This window comes from Hipposideros armiger, unplaced genomic scaffold (genome assembly GCF_001890085.2).
Source record: "Hipposideros armiger isolate ML-2016 unplaced genomic scaffold, ASM189008v1 scaffold_132, whole genome shotgun sequence".
Taxonomy (NCBI): domain Eukaryota; kingdom Metazoa; phylum Chordata; class Mammalia; order Chiroptera; family Hipposideridae; genus Hipposideros; species Hipposideros armiger.
This window is the reverse complement of record NW_017731482.1, coordinates 1,387,678-1,411,232: the sequence shown is the minus strand read 5'-3', so window position 1 is coordinate 1,411,232 and position 23,555 is coordinate 1,387,678. Positions and strand designations below refer to the sequence as shown.

At 40.4% G+C, this 23,555-nt stretch overlaps 1 protein-coding gene across 3 annotated transcripts in view; it reads left to right on the top strand.

The window, feature by feature from the left end:
• The window catches only part of C2CD3 (C2 domain containing 3 centriole elongation regulator), a 117,073-nt gene that overhangs the window by 45,968 nt on the left and 47,550 nt on the right, over positions 1-23,555 (top strand). For all 3 annotated transcript variants that reach the window (XM_019649338.1, XM_019649340.1, XM_019649339.1), the window contains 9 exons: positions 1,424-1,575; positions 3,460-3,706; positions 6,893-7,073; positions 8,638-8,821; positions 9,551-9,723; positions 11,265-11,388; positions 16,072-16,340; positions 16,882-16,971; positions 19,881-20,492. In XM_019649338.1, coding sequence (XP_019504883.1) covers positions 1,424-1,575; positions 3,460-3,706; positions 6,893-7,073; positions 8,638-8,821; positions 9,551-9,723; positions 11,265-11,388; positions 16,072-16,340; positions 16,882-16,971; positions 19,881-20,492 — 2,032 coding nt within the window. The remainder of the gene's footprint in view (positions 1-1,423; positions 1,576-3,459; positions 3,707-6,892; positions 7,074-8,637; positions 8,822-9,550; positions 9,724-11,264; positions 11,389-16,071; positions 16,341-16,881; positions 16,972-19,880; positions 20,493-23,555) is intronic.

Sequence of the window (23,555 nt, the reverse complement as noted above, 5' to 3'; positions counted from 1 at the left end):
TTTACTCAAAAACCCAAGCAGAATCTAAAAGTTATCCTTGACTCTTTCTTTCTTTCTTTCTTTCTTTCTTTCTTTAAAGTGGTGCAAGACAGTTTATTAGAAGAAAAAGGACACTTCAAAGAAATAGAAGCGGGCCCGAGCAGAAAGCAGTGGCTCAAGGGCCCATTATTAGAAAAGAAAGTACATTCCAAAGAGTTTGGAGCGGGCTGAGCAAAAGAGGGAGCTCAAAAGGCCTCCTTGACTCTTTCTTACATAATTATTCACCAAGTCCAATAGATGCTGCAAACTTAATTATCTCTGGAATAAATCCTCTTATCTCCATTTCATTGCGATTGCTTTCATTCAGGATCTCACTCTCATCCCAGATAGCCTTTAGACTGGCCTACCTGTTTGTGGTTGCCCCCTGTTCATTCCTTCGGCTGTGCACCAAACGGAATGATCTTTCTAAAACACTAAACTGAATATTTTACTTCCCTGCTTCAAACCTTGTAGTGATTTCCCCATAGACTTCTGCATAGAGTCCAAATCCTTAGTTGGGACTACAAGACCCTTTAAAAGGGAGGGTTCAGGAAACAGAAATGTGCTCAGGGTACCTTACATAATTGGAAGTTCGTAATTGGATACAAAAGTAGCTCTTCTGGTTCTCTGCTCTTCCGGTGTCTTCCTCTCATCACACCTTATATCATTTCTGGTTTTACCCTTTTGCTGCTCATGTTTTCTATTGGTTTCATCACTGGGGCTTATCTCGCCTCTCCTCTGCTGTTGCAATTGTACTGTAGGTTGGGTTCCTTGAAATGGGGTGGGCCTTTGAGTCTGTCATTAATTTGACTCACCTGCTCTTCGCTCTAGATTTCTGCTTCTCTTTGTCACTTCTCTTTTCTCTTTTAGCTATCAGGTAGCTGGCCAATTCTGGAATAATTTTACACTGAAAATCCAGATGAACAGTTGGCCTTGCTATATTTACCATAACACCTACTGGGCAGAGCTTTTTGCACAGGGCCATACCACGCAACCAATGGTTTGGCTGCCCTTTGATCAGTTGCTAAACCCTTGTCTAGTCAGTAGCCATCTTTGTTTCAAAAAACATCAGTCTTTCAGCAGGGGCTCACAAATGGGTCATTTTGCCTTAGGAAGGTTGACTGAATTGGCAGGAACCATGATTGATATGTCTGACAGCTTTCTCTGGGTCCGTGATGCCCTATCTATATGAGCTTTGTCATCAGAGAACTCAATCCATTTTGTATTATATTTAGCCACAGACACTAGAATGTGGCTTAGGACTGAGGATGTAGATTGGGTCTTCAGCTCCTAGCACTGTGCATGGCACACAGTAGGCTTTCAGTAAATGTGTGTTGAATAAAAGTATAAATTGCTCATTTGTCTCAGATATGGGCTTTTGTTTTGTGGTTCTTCCTCTTTGCAGGTGATTCCCATCTCCCTGTCTCCCAAATACCTGGAAAGGCTAAAGAACAATGTGATGGTAATCGAAACTTGGAACAAGGTGCGGAGCCCAGGACAGGACAAGCTGCTCGGGCTGGTGAAACTCCCCCTCCATCAGTTTTACATGTCATTCAAGTAAATAGGATCTTTTGAAGTATTCTTTATTCTACATCTTTAACTTTCTATGGACTGAAGAGGAATTCTTTTGGTGTGCAAGCATGACTAGCTCAGTAATTCCTTGGCGAACTTATTTCAATTTTACCATAGTTTCTGCTCTTCTGTGTCAAAGCAGTCTTACAGCTATTGCTTACCATGTTTCAGTCCCTATGCTAAGAACCTTATCCCATCAAGTCATTTAATCCTCACAACAATCCTCTGAGGCAGGTAACTTTTATTTTCCTTATTTTACAGATGAGCACAGAAAAGTTATTAATAAATAACATGTCATATCTAGCCTAAGTAGTAGAACCAGGTTAGAACCCAGAGAGCCTGGCTCGAGAGTCCACTCTCCTCACGAAGAAGCTCTACTGTCAAAGGTTACCACCTGACAAAACTAATTATTCACCTCTGTCACAAAACTTTAGCATTGTTCACGTCAGCTATTTGCACCACTTCTCTACTGAGTATTGTCTTTTAGACCTTCATATTTGTTTACTGTACCTCACTTATCACTACCCAACACCTAGATGGGGTATTGATTTATCTGAAGGCTATTTCTATCTTCAGTACAGACTGTTTATTTTTTGTGTTGATTCAAGGTACTGATTTTTAATTATTTTAGCACTAACCTCTTTCCTAACAGCCTCCTCATGGATTTATGTTTTAAATGCTGTTTTATATTTTATAAAGAGCACTTTTGTGGGCACTGTCTCATGTGAGCCTTTCTATAACTCCAGGAGGTATTAACCGTTATCCCTATTTTACAAATGAGGAGACTTGTCCTTTAATTTGGAGAAGTCGACCTCTCTGGCTTTCTTTTCATCACCTGTAAAATGAAGGTGCTGATAGATCCCCTTCCTCTCTTGGAGCGATTGTGAGATTCTAGTGAGAAAATAAATGGGTAAGCCTTCTGGGAACAGTTCAATCTTATTGATGGTAACATTGGAAAGCATGGTCAGGCCCAGGAGTACTGCGGGAATCATGATACCACTGCCAGCTGTAGGCTTTGGGCTTTGACCCTTTTTGCTTAGTTGTGATATTTGTCTGGCCTGGTATTCCCCTCCCCTTCTCATTTCATTAGACCCCATTCTTTGCTGAGAGAGCATAAAGCAATAGTAGCTACCAATTACTGAGCATTTATTATGTATCAAGCAACATAGTTGGTATTTTATATTTGTTACCTCAGTTTAGTCCTAACAACAGCTTTGATGGAAGTTTTATTACCTGCATTTTACAGATGAGGAAATAGACTTAGAAACGTTCAATTGGTTACTTAGAGTTACACAACAAGTAAGGGGTAGAGCTAAGATTCAGCATGGTATAATGAAGAGCATTTGGACTTTTTTCTCATCTGTTAATAGCAGATAATGTCAACCTTTGCAGTGTTAGAAGAAGTATAGAAATTCTGTAAAGTGCTTACCACATAGTACCAGCAGATGGTATTATTGGTAATATTATCTAAATCCTATCTGCCAGACTCCAAAGTTCATACATTTTCTAGCTGACCACACTGCCTACCTGTAAACTAATGCAGTTGACCTGGCCTCTACTGAGATAGTACTCAACCCCAGACACTGGGCTTGGGGCCATGATGAGATAAATCAGACACATTCCCTGCCCTCACATGGCTCCGTTTGGAACTTATCTGCCTCGTACTTTTTATTTGATGGATTATGGATACAATCATCTGTTTTTTCTAAACCACCATTACTTTTCTAGTTATAGATCCATTTTTAACAAACAGAAAATGAGCTAAGTGAAATTAGAAATTAACCAAATGAAATGAGGCATAGAAATTAAGCAACTCTGTAACATGATTGACGATTGTTATTTGCTCATGTACAATTTCTCTCCCTTTAGAGACCCCAAGATTTCTCACCTGCTGCTTGATGCTCAGTACCCAGTTGTTGCTGTCGACAGCTACATGCCTGTGATTGATGTTTTCTCAGGCCAGCAAAACGGGAGCCTTCGAGTCTTTTTAGCTATGGGTTCTTCAGATCAGATAATGGCACTACAGAGATTAAAGAATGAAGAAGGAACACTTCCTCCCTTCAGCCCTAGGCCAGCCCATTTACTGGACCAGCCATCTGTAGCATCCGTTGCTATGGTAGTGACTAAACACTTGCTTGTTTACAAAAACCATAATCTCATTTTAAGGTGTACAGCATGATGTTTTGATATATGTTTATATTGTGAAATGATTATCATAATCAAGCTAATTAACATACCCATCACTTCACCTAGTTACGTTCTTTTGTGTGTGGTGAGAACACTTAGATCTACTCTCTCAGTAAATTTCAATTATAATAACCTCATTTTATCTTGCATGTTTTAGTGAATCCTTTGCCCCAAATCCTTATTTCAGTAGTGAAAGGTTTAACGAAAGAACATACTTGCACTGCAATGCTTGCTATAGATCAGAAGAATCATTGATACTTTATGTTTTTAATGGATATCTGTATCCCTCTGAGTTCCTTGAATTTGTAAAGGAAATCTAACTGGACAACCAGATTATAATTCTCTAGTTTACTAACTTAATTGCCGTTAAAAAATGTTGGGGTGAACCTGAAACTGCTCTGAAATAATAGCCTTAATTTAAAAAAAAAAGAAGGTAATCTGGGGGGAAAAATTGGTGGTGGTAGATAAAGAGTGATCCCAAATGTAAGCCAGCAAAATATTATTCTGTTTCTTAACCAAATCCATGTTGGAAAGTTACAGTGAAGTTCCCTGTTTTTCTAATAACTCAAAAGTAATTGTTTTATATAGTGCTATGCAATTGAGAAAGCGCCTTGATATACTTGATCATGTTTATTTTCCTAACAGCTACACAAGGTGGGTCATCATCATTCTTTCTTTGAGGTGATAAAACAGAATCAAAGAGGTTGTGTTACTTGTCCAGGGTTCCATAACTTAGAATGGAAGAATTGGGGTTCAGACACAGGTCTTCTGACTCTGAGTCTGCTATGTCGTATCATATTGTATCTTACATTTGGTGTCTCTTGATATCTCGTATAGCCAAATCTCAGTCTCTACGCCATTAAAATATGTTGTTTTTCAGTCTAAATCTGAGTGACTAATTTAATGTCTAGCAAAGAAAGAACTATTAGAAAAATATCTACTAGTAGGTTGTTTATTTGTTAAGAACTGTAAACTTTTCTGTTTTTTTAATATCTTAGTGTTTATCAATAGTGTTTTATTTTTATTTAAAAATGGCATAAAAGCACAAATTTTTAAAAAATCATTTGTGATATTCCCAAATCTTATTAGATGTTATACAGCCCTCACATTGTTGCAGTATAGACTGAGGTTTTGTTAAATTTCATACTAAAAGTTAGAAAATGTTACTCACTATATGCACAAAATAAGTCCTCAGAAAGTTGGATATCAACAAATACAATTGTTTTTCCTCTTCTACTCATAAGTCCTTCATCCAGTTCCACATCTGCAGAACTGAATTATTATTATTAAATTACTGTAATACTGTATAACCAAATTAAGTGCTGCTGTAATTCAGAGGGGTTATTTTTCCTATATTTTTCTTCTCTGGGGAGTCAACTTATAAGTTTTCTGTTTCTATAAGTAAGGTTTTTGAGTAGATATCGCTGACATATGTTTTTAAATTTCACAGCAAAGACCTAATGCAATCTCTGTTCCAGTTTTTATTGGATTAGTGGTTCGAATGTTAAATATGAATAAAGCATACAGCCTGACCCTTATCTGAATCCTGAATTGCCCCTTTGAATATTCCCAATAGTCAGTTATCTAGTGCCTACTGAGGCTGTTAGAATACAGGTAAAGAACTTTGGCTCTGAAGTCAGACTACTGAGTTCATATCCTGGTTCCAATGCATGTTAAACAAGCTAATATAAAGGAAGGACTTAGTATAATGCTTGGGTCATAGTAAATAATAACTACATTATTAATTGTTATTAGTAGAAATACCTTCACTAACAGTGTATTAGTTACCTGTCCAAGTAGCCCTTACCATTAATGAACAGTTTTGGTGTTATTCCTTAAAAATAATATTAAGTAAATTAATACCAGTTTGCTTCAAATGTGTTCCTTATCCTAAAAGGAAATAGCTTTCTATTTTAGTGTACTGAGAACTAGGAAAAGATGTTGAATTTTATCAAATATCTTTTTAGTCTTTTTTTTTGTAAGATTTTATTGGGAAATCAGGGAAGGGGAACAGACAAGTTGCCGTCCTTTTTGTTCTTCAGTCTAGTTGTGGAGGACGCCGCTTCACTGGGCTATGTTGGTATTATGACCATTGCGCTCTTCCCGGCTGAGGCAGTCGGTTGCTGGCCATTGGATAGCCGCTCATGGTGGCTCATGGCAACTCTTGCTGGCTGCCGGCCACTCACAGTAGCTCACAGCAGCCCACTGCAGCACCACTGCAGCCTACGCTGTCGCCGGCTACTCATGGCAGCCCAGCTCCAGGTCGAGCTGTTGTTCACCATCTTAGCTGTAGAGGGCGCAGCATCACTGGCCCATGTGGGAATTGAACCGGCGGCCCTGCTGCTCAGAGCTCACGCTCCCAAGCCAACTCTTAACCAACATGCCACTTGGCCGGCCCTAGCGTTTCTTGAAATAGTCATTTTTTTCCTTTTTATTAATGTACTAGATTACATTTACGGATATCATAGTTTTGACCCAGTCTCACAGTCTAGAATAAACCCATCTTAATCTGATTACAGTGAGCAGTTGTGAGATTTTTTTCTTTTTAAGGTTTTACTGGGGAGTTGGGGGAGGGGAACAGCATTGGGGAATCAGGAAAGGGGAACAGACAAGTTGCTGTCCTTTTGTTCTTCAGTCTAGTTGTGGAGGACGTCGTTTCACTGGCCCATGTTGGTATTATCATTGCGCTCTTCCCGGGTGAGGCATTTGTTCACCGGCCATTGGACGGCCACTCACCACAGCTCATGGCAGCTCACGCTGGCTGCTGGCCAGCCCCACTGCAGCCTACGCCGTCGCCGGCGACTCACAGCAGCCCAGCTCCAGGTTGAGCTGTTGTTCACCATCTTAGCTATAGAGGGTGCAGCATCATTGGCCCTCATGTGGGATCCGAACCAGGACCCTGCTACTCAGAGCTGGCGTCCCAAGCTAACTCTTAACCAACGCTCCACTTGGCTGGCCCGTGAGATTTATATACAATGAAAATTAAGTATCTGTTTTAGTATCAGCTAATTAATTATGCTTATTTCTTCATCTATCCTCAGACTTCATAGGGAAGCAGGAATATTCTAAGCAAGTTACTCTTTAAAGCTCACCAGTCTTTCTGTTTGTTTAATAGGAAAAGGACCAAGGAAATGCATTGATGGAGCACCACTTTGAGGTCCATGTAGAAAAGGTTAAAGGGCTAGCCCCTCTGCAGGCAACAGTCTGGGGAGAAGCAGATTGTTATGTCCAGTACTACTTTCCAGTTCAAGACTCACAATCCGGTTTGCTAAAAGGACCTGAGCTCCCTGAAAATGGTAGGTTTGGAAGATTAGGCTGCTTCATTCTTGTATAGTTCTTGTATTGGATATACTTAGTAATTTATTTTTCCTGAGTGAATTTTGTGTTCCTCGATGCTTCTAGTCTTTCTGGGCAGTACAGGAGGTAAGCTAAGTGTTTATTTTTCTTTTCTTGTATTTTCTTTTCTTTTTTTTTTTTTTAGCTGAGCCATCCTGCCACCTTTTGGCAGCTCAACAGCAGCTCAGCTCGGGCTGGGCATCGAACCGCTGTTGCTCAGAGCTCAAACTCTTGAGCGAGCTCTTAACCAACTGAGCCATTCAGCTGGCCCTTTATTTTTCTTTTCTTAAAAATTTTTGGGGCCTTTTATTGTGATTTGAGTTCAAATGGTTGGGAAAGTTGTGAAAATAGTACAAAGAACTTCTCTATACCCTTTACCTACATCTATCAATTATTCACACCTTGTCCCGTCTTATATTATTTACATGCCTACTCACTCTTACCATCTATAAACGTACAATTGATTTTCATTATCCACAATAGTTATATTCTATAAAGTCTTCAAGAACACTGACTTAGAGAATACTGAACCATTGTTCCTGGGAGAAATATGTACCTATACATATCTCACATAGATCATGATCTTAAATCCTCAAAACAACTTATCCTGGTCGATTCTATTCTTATTTTACAAAAGAGACAACAAGGTTCAGAAGTGTGAAGTGACTGAGGCCGCCCCACTAGCAGCAAGTGCCAAGGATGACATTTGTACCCCATCCAACTGGCTCCAGAGCCAGAACTTTTCACGCTGCGCTGCACTGCCCCCTACCTCTGTCTTCCGGTCAGTTCTGAGAGCTGAAACAAGAAGACAGAGGGTTGCCCTGTTTGACTTCAGCTTGGAATGAGCAAGTTGGGTGGCTCAGAGTTTTTTGCCGTTCCGAGCATGTCAGCAAATACCTGCAGAAGCGCTGCCAGTGTTGGTTTTGAGGTCCAAATAATAGACTTGTGCCCAGGATATATAAAGAACTCTTACAAATCAATAATAAAAAAACAATCCAATTAAAAAATAGGCAACAGATCTAAATAGACATTTTTCCAAAGATATACAAATGGCCAAAAAGCACGTGAAAAGATGCTCGACATCATTAGTCATCAGGAAAACACAAATTAAAACCACTACAAGATACCACTTTACATCCATTAAGATGGCTATAATTTAAAAAAAAAAAAAAAGACTAACAAATGGTGACAAGGATGTGGAGAAATTGGAACCCTCATGCACTTGTCCACCAACAAAGGGATCCCTTCTGTATTATCATGAGACCTTAAATACCGTCGCTAGTAGGGAAATGGACCTGGTAGGAGTAACGCAGTCTGAAGGTACAGATTCTGGGTCCAGATGTGACCTACCAGCTCTGAGACCTTTGGGTTCACTGTGTAACCTCAAAGTGTCCATATTCTTATCTATGAAGTAGTACTAATACCTGCTTTGTTTTCTTTATCGTGAGGTTAAAATTGCATATACTGGATATGCAACACTAAAGGATGTGTTGGATTGTTCGGAATTGCTTTGCTTTTCCACAGGAATCACTCTGAAGCCTTTCAGATCTGCCACCACACTCTGTGTTCCGGACCCCATCTTTAATAGTGAGCACCATCACTCTCTCCTGCTGCCAACTGAAGTTCCAGTGCAAAGGCTCCTACTCAGTGTCTTCTCTGCACAGGCGCTCGTGCCTGGAGGTGGAGTCCACTTTGAAGTCTGGTGCAGGTACAATGTGGAGAAGCCAGTCCCGTGCCTAGGAAGCAAGTACATAATCATAGAGCGGCCTTCCCTTAACTCATGTCGCAGACTTTGGCAGATTCCAGGAAAGATAATAGCATGAAAACAGGTGTTCACTCTCCCCCTTTGCATTCCCACCCCGAAGAAACCAAGTAAAATTACTAAGAGAGTATAAATAAAAGGAGAGGAAACAGCATCCAGAGCAGAACTAGGGAAGAATACCATCCACTTGTCAGAAACTTTTCCTGAATCAGGTGGAAGTTAGGTTTGGTAACTTTGTGATCTAAGAATGGGATGTTTTGACCTGAGAGGGAAGTAGTGTAGATACTAACAGGTCCTCATTACGCCTCCAGATTGGAGGGGCTTGGGCCTGAAGCCAAAAAAAGAGATTAGGACTGCTCCACGTAGAAACACTTGTGCTCCTGCACGATGGGTACTTTCGGGAGTGGCTGCTCCCAGGGATCCAGGCCAGGTGCAGTTACCCCAGAAAGAAGCCTGTGGGAAGACGGGCTTTGTCCTGAGCACCAGGTATCATTTATGGGGTTCCTTCTCCACATACTGGGCAGTAAAGCCAGCCAGACACGACCACAGCTGTAGACCACAAATACAGATCAGGCTCCAAAGATACGTAGATACTGAAAGTCGATCCCTGGGGTGGACTAAATCAGTCATCCACCTCATTCTTCCAGCTGACAGCTTGTGCTTTGTGGCTTACAGATACTATTATCCTAACGTGAGAGACCAGATGGTCGCCAAAGGAACATTACCATTATCGAGGATCTGTGCCATGGTCACCATGCAGCACCGTGAGGATGTGGGAATACAGACCTTTAATCTCCCTTTAACCCCCAGGCTTGAGAATAGGAAAGAACTGAGGAACCAATCATCAGGTAATTGAAGACTACTTTATCTTTCCCTTTCAAAGTCAGAATAGGTAAATATTCCTTTTCTCTCTCAATTATTCTTCACATTTTGTGGTACTTACCCTTTTAAGAATTTGATGAAAACTATGAGACACCTTCTCTTAGATAAATGAGTGTAGAATATACCTTGCAAATTTCGCATACAATTTTAGCAAATTCATAGATCCATAGACTGTCTATATAAATGTTGCTTGTCTCATTTCACTTTTAACTTCAGCAAGCATTTAATAAGTCCTCGCTGCCTAAATCCTAAGTATTATAAGTTTTCTTAGAAAATTATTATTCCAAGGCAACATAAGCAGATGTGGGATTGGTGGAATATAACATAAACTGGGAATTCACTGTAAGGGAAGAGAAGGTTAGGATTTAAAGATGGAAGGAATGAATTAGAATTTGGAGTTTTGAATTATATCCTAATGGTTTCAGCAGGATGACCTACCCTCCAAGTACATCATAGATAACTAAGATTAGCCAGCCAAGTCAAGTTACTGTACGTGCTTGCTGGAGCGTATCTGCCAAAACAAAAGGTTTTATCCTGCCATGGTTAAGATTGAGTTGTTCTTCCTTACCCTCACTGATCAGCTTGTTCTGTCATTCCTTAAAGCTTTCCCTAAAATGTGATAGTGGGGTGGTAGGATTTTTTATTTTAAAAAAAGATGGCATGTGAGGGGTGTTTAAGGTGGTAGTATTGGCAGGAGGGTGATAGAAGTACAAGAGTATGAAAACATTTTTTTTCTTTTAAAGATTTTATTGGGGAAGGGAACGTTGTTTTTTTCCAGGACCCATCAGCTCCAAGTCAAGTTGTTGTCCTTCAGTCTTAGTTGTGGAGGGGCGCAGCTCAGCTCCTAGTCCAGTCGCCATTTTCAATCTAGTTGCGGGGCGCACAGCCCACCATCCCATGCAGGTGTCAAACCAACAACCTTGTTGTTAAAAGCACACAGTCTAACCAACTGAGCTATCTGGCCACCCATCAGCAACTCGCAGCTGCTCAGCTCAAGGTGCCACGTTCGATCTTAGTTGCAGGAAAGGGTGGGGGGGGCCACAGCTTACCACCCCATGCAGGAGCCGAACTGGCAACCTTGTTGTTAAGAGCCCGTGCTCTAACCAACTGCGCCACCTGGCTGGCCCTATGAAAACCTTTTAAAAGCTTTAAAAGAAGAAAGCCTGAAGGCCATCTCAATTCTGTAAAAATAACTGGAATTTTAGAAAGTCTGGGATTAAGTTCTGCCTCTGATAGTTGTATGATCTTGGCAGGAAATTGAATTTCTGAGCCATAATTTCTTGGATGTAAAGTGAAAATAGTAACTTCTGCTCTGCCTTTATTAATCCTAAAGTACAATAATAATATATGATTCTGACCACAGACAGATTCTCTCCCTGCTAAGGCCCCTTATTGTTCATTAGGATTATAGTGTTTGTCCTCATTCTTCCTTCCTGACTGGAGTTCAGTAGAACAGAAATTGTCCCAACCCACCTTTTTCTTTTTTCCTTTTGTCCTCCTTCTTCAGGTTTGCTGGATGTGGGCCTAAGGTACAGGCGTGTTCCAAGGACAGCAGAGGGAGTTCTTGCTGCCCGAGCTGTCTCCATCTCAGTCCAGATTATCAGAGCCTGTGGACTGCAAGCAGCAGCCAAGTAAGTCCACCTTAGAAAAGCAATCCTCAAACGTTTTTCCACTGCAGCCCTCAAGATACATGATGCTCTCAGGTACATAAAACTTTCTTGTGTACAACTTCCAGTTCATTAACCACAACTCTACTTTTTTCTTTTCCTCTTAAGAAAGCGTATAAGAACATAAGTGAATAAATCACTTGCAAGCTTTGCTATTTTAACTGTTATTAGCAACTTAGTTCCTTGACCATATCCGACGACTTTATCCTCTGCCCTACTTAACCACTTGTTCCCGCAGTCATACCCTACACCCTCCAACCATGCCAAGATCAGTCACTACAACTCTTCTGTAATCTCATGTTCTGTCTCTGGTGCCACCTTCTGTTTTTCTAGCTTGTTTCCCTTCAAGTCTATTCTCAATACAGAAGCCAGCCATCCTATGGAAAGTTAAGTCAGATCTTGACACATCTCTATGTGAACACCCACCAATGACTTTCCATCTCATTCAGAGTAAAAGCCAGCCTCCTTAAAGTGGCTGTAAGACTCCACATGATCGGACCCCATTATCTTTATAACCTCAGCTCTTCCTGTTAGTCTTCCCCTCTGCTCACTCTACTCTAGCCACTGGCCTTATTGCTTCTGTACACACCAAGTTCTTTTCCTCTCAGGGTGTGTCTTGCTGTTTTCTCTGCCTAGAACACTAGTTCTGTATATAAACAGCATGGCCCTCTTTACCTCCTTTGGGTGTTTGCTCATATTTCTCTCCACCTTGATTGTTCTTCCTTTGGTCCACTACACAAACTCCTGTTTTCTTTCAATACGTTGCAGCTCCTTCACAGCCTTCCTTTATCTCTTCCTACATGTAGACAGAATTGATGCTTTGTCCTTTGTCTACTAACTCCTTGGCTGCAGCACATACCACTCTGTTTAAGTTATTTATATACATGAGTTTTTCTCCCCTAGGCTGTGAGTTCCTGTAGTCACAGACAATGCCTGAAGTCCTCTATGCCCACCTCCCCACTGTATAGCATAGTTCTAGCACAGACAGGTGCTCAGCAAGAAAGAGAACTAGGTCACACTCCTGCTGCAGACTGGCTCACTTTGGACATGAGTTCCAGAAAGAAGCAGCAAGTGCTCCTTAACTTTTCCCTTTTTGTAACTCAGATTAAACAGTAACCTCATAGTCTCGAAATAACTAATTGAATTACTGCCTGTGTGAGATCTGACACAGGAGCAGCTAGTAAAATGTTCATTCTAGTTAATATTTTTCCTCACTAAATTCTCTAACTAGACTTTTGCAGTAATTGCCCAAGAACATCTTAGTGTAAGTGATGCCAGGGCAGTTGTTTTAATCATATCACTCCCTTGCATTAAAACTTTTCATGTTTTCCCATTGTCAGTAGCAGTGGTCTCCTAATTTTAATTGGGTATTCATATTAATAGAAACATAAAAATTTAGCATACTCTCCAAATATATACTTATTAATGCATAAATCATCTTCATGTATTACTATACTAATATATTAAATACATTAGAAAAACATATCAGAGTAGTAAAACTGTAATATATCAGATAACAAATGTATACGTTTTAGTATTTTCTTCCTATGCCCAAAAAGTTTACCCTATGAACCCGCTAGGTTAGGGGTTGGCAAACTGCAACTCACGAGCCACATACGGCTCTTTGGATGCGGCTCGCAAGCCGCAGTTTGCCGACCCCTGCTGTAGGTTGTATATAATCTCCTTTGGGACAACTGGTCCTCAGAATAAGGTCCAGTGTGCTCAACTTGGCATTCAAGGACCTTTAAAATATCTTAACATGAGTCTTAAAAGAAAAGTAGGACTTATCAAAATGCCCAACAGCTGAAAATTATTCTGGTCAAAGAAAAGAACATAAAAGCAAAGGCATGGAGGCATGAAACTTCTGTATCTACAGTACCTGTTCTTTGTAAGACCCAGCCAAGGCCAGAATTCTATAATATGGTGTTAAATTTAATTGGCAGAGAAGGACTTGGAATTTAGATTCTCAGTAGATCTGAAAGAGACTGAATAATAGATAAGAAATTCAGTAGTCCTTTCCTCTGGGGACCTAGGAGGAAAGTCAGATTGGATGGCAGGCAATTTGTTGTGAGTCCATTGGGCCTGTGTTAGTTTCAAGAAGGAAGGGCAAGAAGCCAGGCCAGTTCTCAGACTGCATTCTTCTGGTAGGTTGGGAGAGCGCCACAGGATGTGAGACAAAGCATGGTTTAATGGAAACAGAACAGCACTAGAAATTGGAGCCATTGGCTTCTAGTCCCACCCCTGTCTCCTACTAGCTGTGAGTGATTTGAGGCTAATTTCTTTACTTCTCAGAGCGCCTTTATCTGAAAATGGAAATTATGAACACCTCCCCCGATTTTATAAGGATTACTGTAAACATGAACAAACATAAAGTCACTTTATTTTTTTTTTTTTTTTTTTTTTTTTAGCTGAGCCATCCCGCCACCTGTTGGCAGCTCACGGCTGCTCAGCTCGGGCTGACTCGAACCGCTGTTGCTCAGAGCTCAAACTCTTGAGCGAGCTCTTAACCAACTGAGCCACTCAGCCGGCCCTAAAGTCACTTTATAAATGACCAAGGTCTATACCAATGTATGGATTTTTGTGATTACTTCCACTTGTATAGATAATTAATGTTTCTTTGATTAGCCGGTAGACTATAGTAAAATGAGAAATAAGTTTTACATTGTCTCTTATTGAAGAGAGGAATTCTTGGTGTTCTAAACTCCCTCCTTTGAATCATCACTCTGGTACCCAGATAGCAGGTGCTCTGAATTAAAGCCTTCTCTCATCAGGAGACACCAACCTTCATGGTGCCGGTGGTCTTCCTGAAATGCATTTTCAGTGTCTATGTAAAGATGGCGCTTCTTTCTTATTCACTTGAGTCTTCTGACTCACCTGATCTTGAACTGAGAGTGAGTAGAAAGTTCCTTGGACACAGCCAGTAGTTTTTAAGTTGTATTTGTATGAGGGTAGGAAATTGTATTTATTTTACTACAGTATATCTAGTTTGGAACCCAATGCATGGCACCCATAGCAGACGCTCAGCAAGTAATTGTTGAATGAATGAATACAGACCAAGTTGGGGCCCAAACTTTTCTGTGATATCACTGCCACCTCTGAGAGTTTCCTGGTAAGAGTCTTTACTTCCCATAGACAGGTTCTCTGCTTTGTATATACCAGGAGTACTAAAAAAATGTATACACATGACTTGTATTCATATTTTGTTATCAGTATATATTGAGTATTACATTTTTAATACAGTTTTTTCCTTTCTTAAAATGTGTATACATTTTTTTGGCACCCTCCATTATTGAATGTAATTTTTTACAACACTGAGTAGTTTATCCTTATTTTTTAGCCACTGCTAACATTTTATTTATTTCCATCTTATTTTTCCTAGGCATAATTATATTTTATAGTATGCTGTTGTATAGATATGCACCAATCTACTATTAATGATCATTTTGGGTTAATTTCCTTAGACGTGAAATTACAATAATCATCCAAATATACATACACCTTTAGTATCCATTGTATCCTTATGCTATCTTCGTTTTAGCGAACAGGAAACTGAAATTTGGAAGAGGCTAAATAATTTGTCCATGGCCACACAGTAAATGGTGCAGCCAGGATTCAAACCCCAATGTGTATAACTCCAAATTATTACCCTCTACTGATGTGTATACAGTACAGTAAGAATTTTAGAGGAAGGAACCCTAAAGTCTGCTTTGGGGCTATCAGGAAATGCTTCAAAAAGAGGTGACCTCTTTGCCTTAATGTCAGTTTTATACCCTTGGGGAATTTGGGGTCAGGAAGTTTGTCTCATACCCACAAACAAAAGATATGACTACTCTTTATGAGTATCAGTTAAAGGTGGGTAGATTCTGTCTGTACATTGTGGAACATGTGTACTGAGAAAGAGAAAAGCAGACCTCGATATCTGGGAACTAGTCTGACACTCATAGCTATGCTTTGGTGTTTTCCTGTTGAGCATAAACATCTCACAGAACACCAGCCTCCGACAAGGCTGCTCTGTGACCATGATCAAGTGAGACAAAAATAAGCCTATTCCATAACCTTGTGTGAGTGCAAACCAAAACAAGGTCATTATGAAAAACTACAAAAATACCCAATGTTCCTCCATCGTGGCTAACATGAGTGACTGCTGCTGCTTTATAAATTACAGTTTTAACCTTAGTCTAGTCTTCCCTCCTTCTAGGTAAGATTCATTAATAGCATCCTTGAACGCTTCTTCAAATCACATAACATGAACCCAGTGCTATAAGTCCTTTCTGATACCTTCTTACTAAGATGCCCCATGATTCCCTGTGGTGTGTGTTCTCCCTCATTGCAATGGACAGTAAGCCCAACTGGTTCAACTACAGTTGGCTCCTGGTAGTCTTTGACTGAAAGACACTGACAGTACAATGGAGTGTCCTTGGAGTGACACTGGTAGACAGATGAATGTTGTGTCTTCCCACCCCCATACACACACATTCTGGTAGCCAGATTACTGAGAGCACACCGTGGCACTGCCAGAAACCTAGACAGGAAACATGATCAGTCAGTGTTCTTGGTGGCCTCCTGGAAATGGTAGAAATGTTTTCTAGGCAGTCAAGCTGATTTCTGACATTACCTTCTTCTCCTTTCCACCCTTCTCCCCTGCAGGGCTTTGGCTGAGCAGGAACCCTCTCTACAGTTTAGTGCCACAGTTGGAGTTAATGCCTTTGTCACCATTCATCTATCCTTCCTGCCCAAGGGAGAGCAGCGCCAAACCCGCCCTGTGGCCTGTACCTTCTGCCCTGAGTTCTCCCATCATACTGAGTTCTCTTGTAACTTAGTAACTCAACACTGCAGTGGAGAGGCCTGTTTCCTAGCAGAGCTGTTGGAGTTTGCAGAGGTCACTTTTGCTATTTACCATGAAGATACCAAGTCAGGTGAGCACCAAATGACTCATCACAACTAGAATTAAAAGGGGCTCTGTTTTGAATATTATAGCCTTCCTAGGAGATACATGCTGAAGTATTCAGGGGTGAAGGGTCATATTCTCTGCAGCTTACTTTTGAAGGATATAGCAAAATTAAGTAGAATATGTATTGAGTGTGTGCGTGTATGTGTGTGTGAGAGAATGTAGAGAGAGAGAAAGCAAATGTGTCAAGATGTTACTGGGTGAATCTAGGTGAAAGGTATATTATAGAAGTTTGTTGTCATATTCTTGAAGCTTTTCTGTATGCCTGAATTTTTTTCAAAATTAAATGATTTAAAATTATATTTATACACACACGCACATGACTAATGATTTAATTAAAATGATTTAGAGGGCAATTAAGCTTTGACTGGAGCAAGATGATCTCTACTGCATCTTTCAACACAGAGATTTAGTGACTGTATATGGAGGGTTATGAGAATATATTGTAAGCACAAACTTTTTGGTCAGTAAACCACCAAATAATTTCTCTTTTTTGTTTTATTTAACAGCCAGTGATATAACCAGTATCCAGTCATTCAAAGATTATCTGCTTGGAGTAGTAAAGGTTCCAACAAAAGAGTTGCTACTCAAGAGATCTGGTAAGGATAGTAGATTAGCACTTCCTAGTCCTACCCTTTTCCATTCCCCTTCCTGCAAGAGATCATCTTGTCTGGCTCCCTTGCAAGATATGCAAAAGGAAACCCGACCCGTTAACACATGCTTCTCACTTCTCCCCCAGGTACCTCACAGATTTTCTCAAAAGCATTTTAAGACCTCTCCTAATCATTTCAAAGTTCATCTAATAATGCAAAGAAGCTCAAAACATTGTACTGTCATCTTACTCAAGAAAGATGATGTTTCTAATAATTAATATGGCGACACCCATTACATTATATGGCACTTGGTAAAATATTTTCTTAGATCTTGTTTGAGCTGCATGATAACCCTGCCTGGCAGGGATACAGGATGTTATCCTTTTCTTTGGCAGGTGAGAAAACTTAGGCTCACAGACGTTAAGTGATTTGCCAAAGCCACACAGCTAGTGAGTGGCAGTATTGAAAATCAAACCTAGCTTTGCCCATTCTTTTTCACTATATCTCCTCTCTCACTGAAGAAGGAATAAAGATATGAGGTAAAGACACAACCACCAAGGCAGTTTGGAAATATTGGTCTCATCCTACTTATTACTAGCTTGGTGACCTTGACAAAGTGACCATGACCTTTCTGAGCCCCAGTTTTCTTAGCTCATGGATGGAGACAGTTAATCCTGACAAGTCTACAGGGCAGGAATTCATTAAATAGGATATACAAAGAACCTGACACATAGTAGGCATTCAGTAAATGTTTGTTTTGCTTCTCTTGCCCATGTTCATCCCTAGGATTGTATAGTCTAGTTTACAAAATTCTGTCACACATCTCCCAAGTTTAATTATAGATTGAAATTTGAGCAGTACTCTAATAAACAGGTACTATTTGCCTGCCAGAGACATGTCTGTACAACTTCATAGAGAAGGTTTAAGTCTCACCTCTGTCACTTACTGTTAGTGATCTAGAAAAAGTCACTTCATCTCTCAGATCCATAGTTTCCTCATCTGTAAAAATGGAAATAATAAGATCTACTTTGCAAGATTACTGAACCCCTCAATGAAATCATACATGTAAAGGATCTTGGCATGGGGCTAGGCACACAGGAAACCTCAGTTTCCTTCTGAAACTTACTGTAGAGTTTGTCAGGCAACAGGCACCATCTGGAAAGTCCCATCTCTACAAATCAAATGTAACCCCTTGTAAATAAGACCTTTTAGACAGTTTCAGATATATCATTTGTCTTTGTGAGCATTCTATTTTCTTTCCTTCTGCCAATAATCTCAATTATAGTATCATCTAGCAGTTCTTAAATGCTGAAATGGTATGAAATTTTATGTGTATGTACATTTCTGCATTTTTCTGGGGATAGGAGCTTTCATTAGAGCCAAAGACGCCTGTGACCAAAAAATGTTAAGAACCACTAGGTTGTGGGGAAATTAATACCCAGGGAGGAGCAGTTACTAAAGCAAAGGCCATAGGTTCTTAGACTGACCAAGCCAGAGGGATCTTAGAGATCAACATGTTCAGCCTCTTTATTTAACAGATAAAAACTAGGAAGGCCTAGAAAAGTTACAGCTTTTCAAAAGTCATAAAGCCTTAAGTGACCTTTGGCAAATTAAGTTCAATAAGTCTTAATCTTCTCACCTATAAAGTATAATTAATATAACCTTTCTCAGAAAATTGCTGTGACTATTATTATACCAATCCACAGTTTGTTTTACATAATTGTGAAATCCAAAAAGGTCAGAAAATTAGAAATTTTTTATGAACTCATTAAGCAGCCAAATATGACCTCAACTGAGAGACTATTTAGTCTTTCATTATGACGTAAGCCACCACCTGATTATACAAAGTTTGGTTGGAACACAGTATAGCTATTCATTATATAATGTCTGTGGCCACTTTCTCACTACAGCAGCACAGCTGAGTAGTTGCAACAGAGACCATATGACCCAAAAGCCTAAAATATTACTGTCTGGCCTTTTACAGAATAAGTTTACCAACCCCTGACTGATATGATCACTGACTGTTATATAATATTCACTTTATATACATATCACCTTTCTAAAATCGGGAAAAAAATCCTAAATTCAGAAACAAATCTGACTCTAAGGGTTTCCGATAAAACATTGTGAACCTATGTAGGTGGAGTGTAGACTTTGGAGCCAGCTAGACACTAGATTCAAATCCTAGCTCTACCACTTGGTAGCTGTAATAATTTGGGCAGGTCTCTGGACTTCCATTTTCTCTTCTAAAATACAGATTCTTGTCCCATTTAACTCTCAGAACTTCACAGGGCTATCAGGAGAATTAAATGAAGTATAATTCATGTTAAACACTAGGAGAATTGCTGACACATAGTAAATACTCAACAGAGCAGCTGTTACTATTTTGAAAGCTAGTGCCTGGTCCTTGGTATGTACTCACTAAGTGGTAGTCCCTTGGTGGAGGACCCGGGACTAGACCCCAGATTACCTGATTTTGTATTCCTTGCCTTTTTTATTGTCCTCATGGCACCATAATAACATTTCACATTTTTTTTAATAGCACTTTTTGAAAGGTCTTCTAAAACCATTATTTCATTTCGTGATCTTAACAACTTTGTCTGGTAGGCAAGGTCAGCACTAATTTTCCCATTTGTCAGGTAAGGAAACTAAGGCTAAGAGAAATTAATGGCTCACCCAGACTGAACCACTATCTTTGGGCTGAGCCAGGAAGAGAATTCAGGTCTTCCAGCTCCTAGCCTCTCTTCTTCCACCTGATCTCATTGTCTTTCAGGGGTCAGATGAAACAAACTAAAATGCGCTGTGAATATACGACGTATGTTTTCTGTTCTGTCTTGGGCCAGGGCGATGGTGGCTCTGGGGTGGTAAGTCTTTTTACTTTTAAGACAGTAATTGAAAATCTTTTCTCTCATAAGGGATCACAGGATGGTATCCTGTCATTTTACCAGAATATGGAGCCATGCCTCACGGCTTGGAACTCATGCAGAAGATTGTGGGTGGTCTGGAGCTTTCAGTTTCCTTCACCCATCCTGGAGACAGAGAGCGGGTATTGGAAGCTGCTGAGCTGTTAGGCTGGAGCTTTGAGAATAACCTGAAGGATCTTGTCAAGATGAATGAAGAGGAGCCAGCGGAGCCAGCCACTGTCACCATCTCCACACCAAGGCTCTGGCTGCCCATCCATTGCGTGCTGCTTGCTGGCCAGAAGCACATTCATAAGAACACGTATTTCTACCTCCGCTACAAGCTGTATGACCATGAAGGCTTTTGGACTCCTCTTAAGAAGCCTAAGGAATCTACCAACAAAGAGCAGGTCATGGTTACTTTTAAGGCATCCAGAAGAGCAGAAGTCACTAGGGGCCCTTCACTGCTTTGGTACTTCAGGGAGGAGAGATTAGAGATCCAAGTGTGGCGGGCTTATGGCAATGACAGTGTGGAGAGGCCCCACCAGACAGACAGCTGGATTGGCTCAGCCTATGTGGACCTGGCCAGGCTTGGGGAGAGGACAGCAAGGACACTAACTGTCAGTGGTAAGTGGAGAACCAGCCTCAGCTCTTATGGTTTGAGCACGTGCTCTGTGACACGCACTGTGTGAGACACCCTTTCAGGCATTCTTTTGTTTGATCCTCCCAGCAATCCTGTGAGGTAGATATAAGACCCATTTCACAGTCATGAAAATGGAGGTTCAGAAAGGCTGGGTAACTGCCCAGGGTCACAGGCTAGTAAGTGTTCTTTCCATTATTGTTTGCTGACAGATTAATAGTAATTTAATAACGCTTCTCGTAACTCAAGAGATTTCAAAAAGAAAGAGGTTTGCTGGCTGCTTAAGAAAGGGCATCACCTAAAGACAGTGTACCTTGGTAGGATCACCACAGCTCTAAGAACTGGGTCTGAACTTGTAGCTTTATCATACATCCAAACATATCAGATTTTTACACCTAACATAGTGCCTACAACATTGTAAGCACTCAGTTAGCATGTGTAAAATAATGAGTGAATTTCGGGGACTACCTTTATCCACATGTAGAAGAGCCTGTATGATCATCTAGAATGCTAGTTTTTTGTTTGTTTGTTTGTTTGTTTTTTGGGGATTTTTGTAGAGGGCAGCGTCACTGGTCCTCATATGTGGGATCCAAACCGGGGCCCTCTGGCATCCCAAGCCAGTTCTTAACCATCGCGCCACTTGGCCGGCCCTAGAATGCTAGTTTTTTAAATACACTGAAAAGCATACCTGCTAATGAAATTAGGATGTCCTTTCTGGTCAGCATATCTTGGAATCATAAAATCTCAACAGTAGTAAATTGGTTCACAAGGCAGAAAGGGAAAAAAGGTAACATTCTGCAATTGGCATTATGTACTAGGTACTTTTCTTTCAAACATTTGTTCAATACTTGGTACATGTACTTGGCCCTGGGAATTCAATGATGAGTAAGAAATAGTCCCTGACCTCAGTAAGTTTATAGTCTAATGGGAGAATAGAGTAGTAAGTAGACAATTATAGCAAAGCATAAGAGCTGGGAGGAAGGTTTTCTCAGTGGTGCTATGAGCGCAAGGATACAGCATATCTTGGTTTAAAAGACAGCATTTTAGGGAAAGAGACTCGAGTTTCAAAGGATTTCGGAATAAGCCAAGAAAAGGGGGAGATAAGGGTATTTGAAAAGGGAACAGCATGTGTGAACACATGGAGGCATGAAGTAGTTTGATACATTGTAGGCACTATAAGTAATCTGGTGCTGCAGGATCCTAAGCTACACAGGTTGGGAAATGATGGGAGATGAAGCTGGAGAGGTGGGCAAGAGAACTATGTTGCAAACTGCTTCTAAGAAGAGTTTGGACTTTATTCTGAGAGCTATGGAAAACTATTATAACGGGTTCTGAATAGAAGAGTGACATAGCTTTGCATACAAGAGAAATAAGTCTAGCAACTATAGTGCAGAATGAACTGGAGATGGCCAGACCAGATTTTTTACAAACATGATATTTATTCACCATAACATTCCTGTCAGGTTAGTTATTGCCCGCCTTTTACAGTTGAGGAAACAGTCACAACCCAATGTTAGCTGTTAGCCTTGTGCTCGGACCATGTTGTTGAGCAGGTGGCCCTGCCGAAGGAGGAGAACTGAGTATCTGGGTGATCATCCCAGGCTCTCTGGTTCTCTCTGGACCCAGCAGGTGTAAGTCTGGCTCTACTGAGCACCTCATCAAATGCCATGGGCCCTGTTTTATCTGGGCTGGAGGCTTAGAGTCACTTTAGAGATTGCAGAAAAGGTCCTTGAAGTGAGCATGGCTCACCTGAAATACAGTTCATAAAGTCAGACTTTTTTTATTATTATTATTAGTTTCAGGTGTACAAAGCAACATAATAATTAGACATTTATACCCCTCACAAAGTGATAATCCCCCTCCCCCAAGCTACTACCCCTCTGACACTGACACCTTATATACCTGTTACAACACCACTGACTAGCTTCCTTATGCTATACTCCACCTCCCATGACTGCCTACACATACACACACTCTTGGTTGACAAACAATGTTACTCTATTGGGTTGTCAGAAAAGTCATGATGCATTTTTGCAATGAAAAACAGAAAAAATACATCATGACTTTTCTGACAACCCAATCGTAGACACGATAGAGTCATGGGGATATGAAATATAATCAACAATGTTGTAAAGATCATGTAACGTGCCAGATGGGCACAGGACTTATCAAGGGGATCACTTCATAGACTGTGTAGATGCATGACCAATGCGCTATACAACTTAAGTTGAAGTACAATATTTACCTCATATTTCTTCACATCCCACCAGTCTAAGCTTTTTATGCTCTTGAAAAACGGCCATGTACAAGGCGTGGCATTTGATGTATTTGTTGAGTGAGTCAATCAATCCATCCAGTCATCCAACCATCCTTCCAATTACTGTTAAGTTTCTGGAAGATAAGGATTTAACTGTGTTGCTTTTGGTGTTTTCCCTCCTATGACTTGCCCTTATTTTCTGCTTGTGATAATCATAATTGATTCATTGTGTGAAAGAAAACAGGTTACCGAAAAATAGAAGACAGGAAAAGTTTCATCTTACTGCTATCTGTGAATCGATTAACTCTTATTTTCCTGAATTGAGTCTAATGAAGCAAACTTGGAGATTCTGAAAGAACTATTAGTGCCTTCTACTTTATAAATAAAATCTCATTTTAATATCCAGCAAGCAAGTAAAGCTCAAATCCCTGTGTTTAAATCTGCCACTTAATGAAAAAGTGGCATTTACTTAACCCCTCTGAGATTCTAGCACATGAAAAACACTGAACAAACATTAATTCCTTACTTTTCTTTCTTGCCTCCTCTGCCACACCCTCCCACTTCTCTTACAAATGATCTCCAGGTCTACTGCCAGAACATATTTAGTTGGTGAAACAGGCTAAACTGAGTATCAGGGCAGCTTCCTGATGAGGAGAAAGCCTAAGAACGAGAGTCAGTGGGACATGTGGAAAAGAAGACAAGCCCCTCCTGATTTCATAAAAATATTGGACTTCGAAGGGGCTTCGGAAGCCATCTGAGTCTGGTTGCCCCTCAGCATTTAAATCCCTTCCAC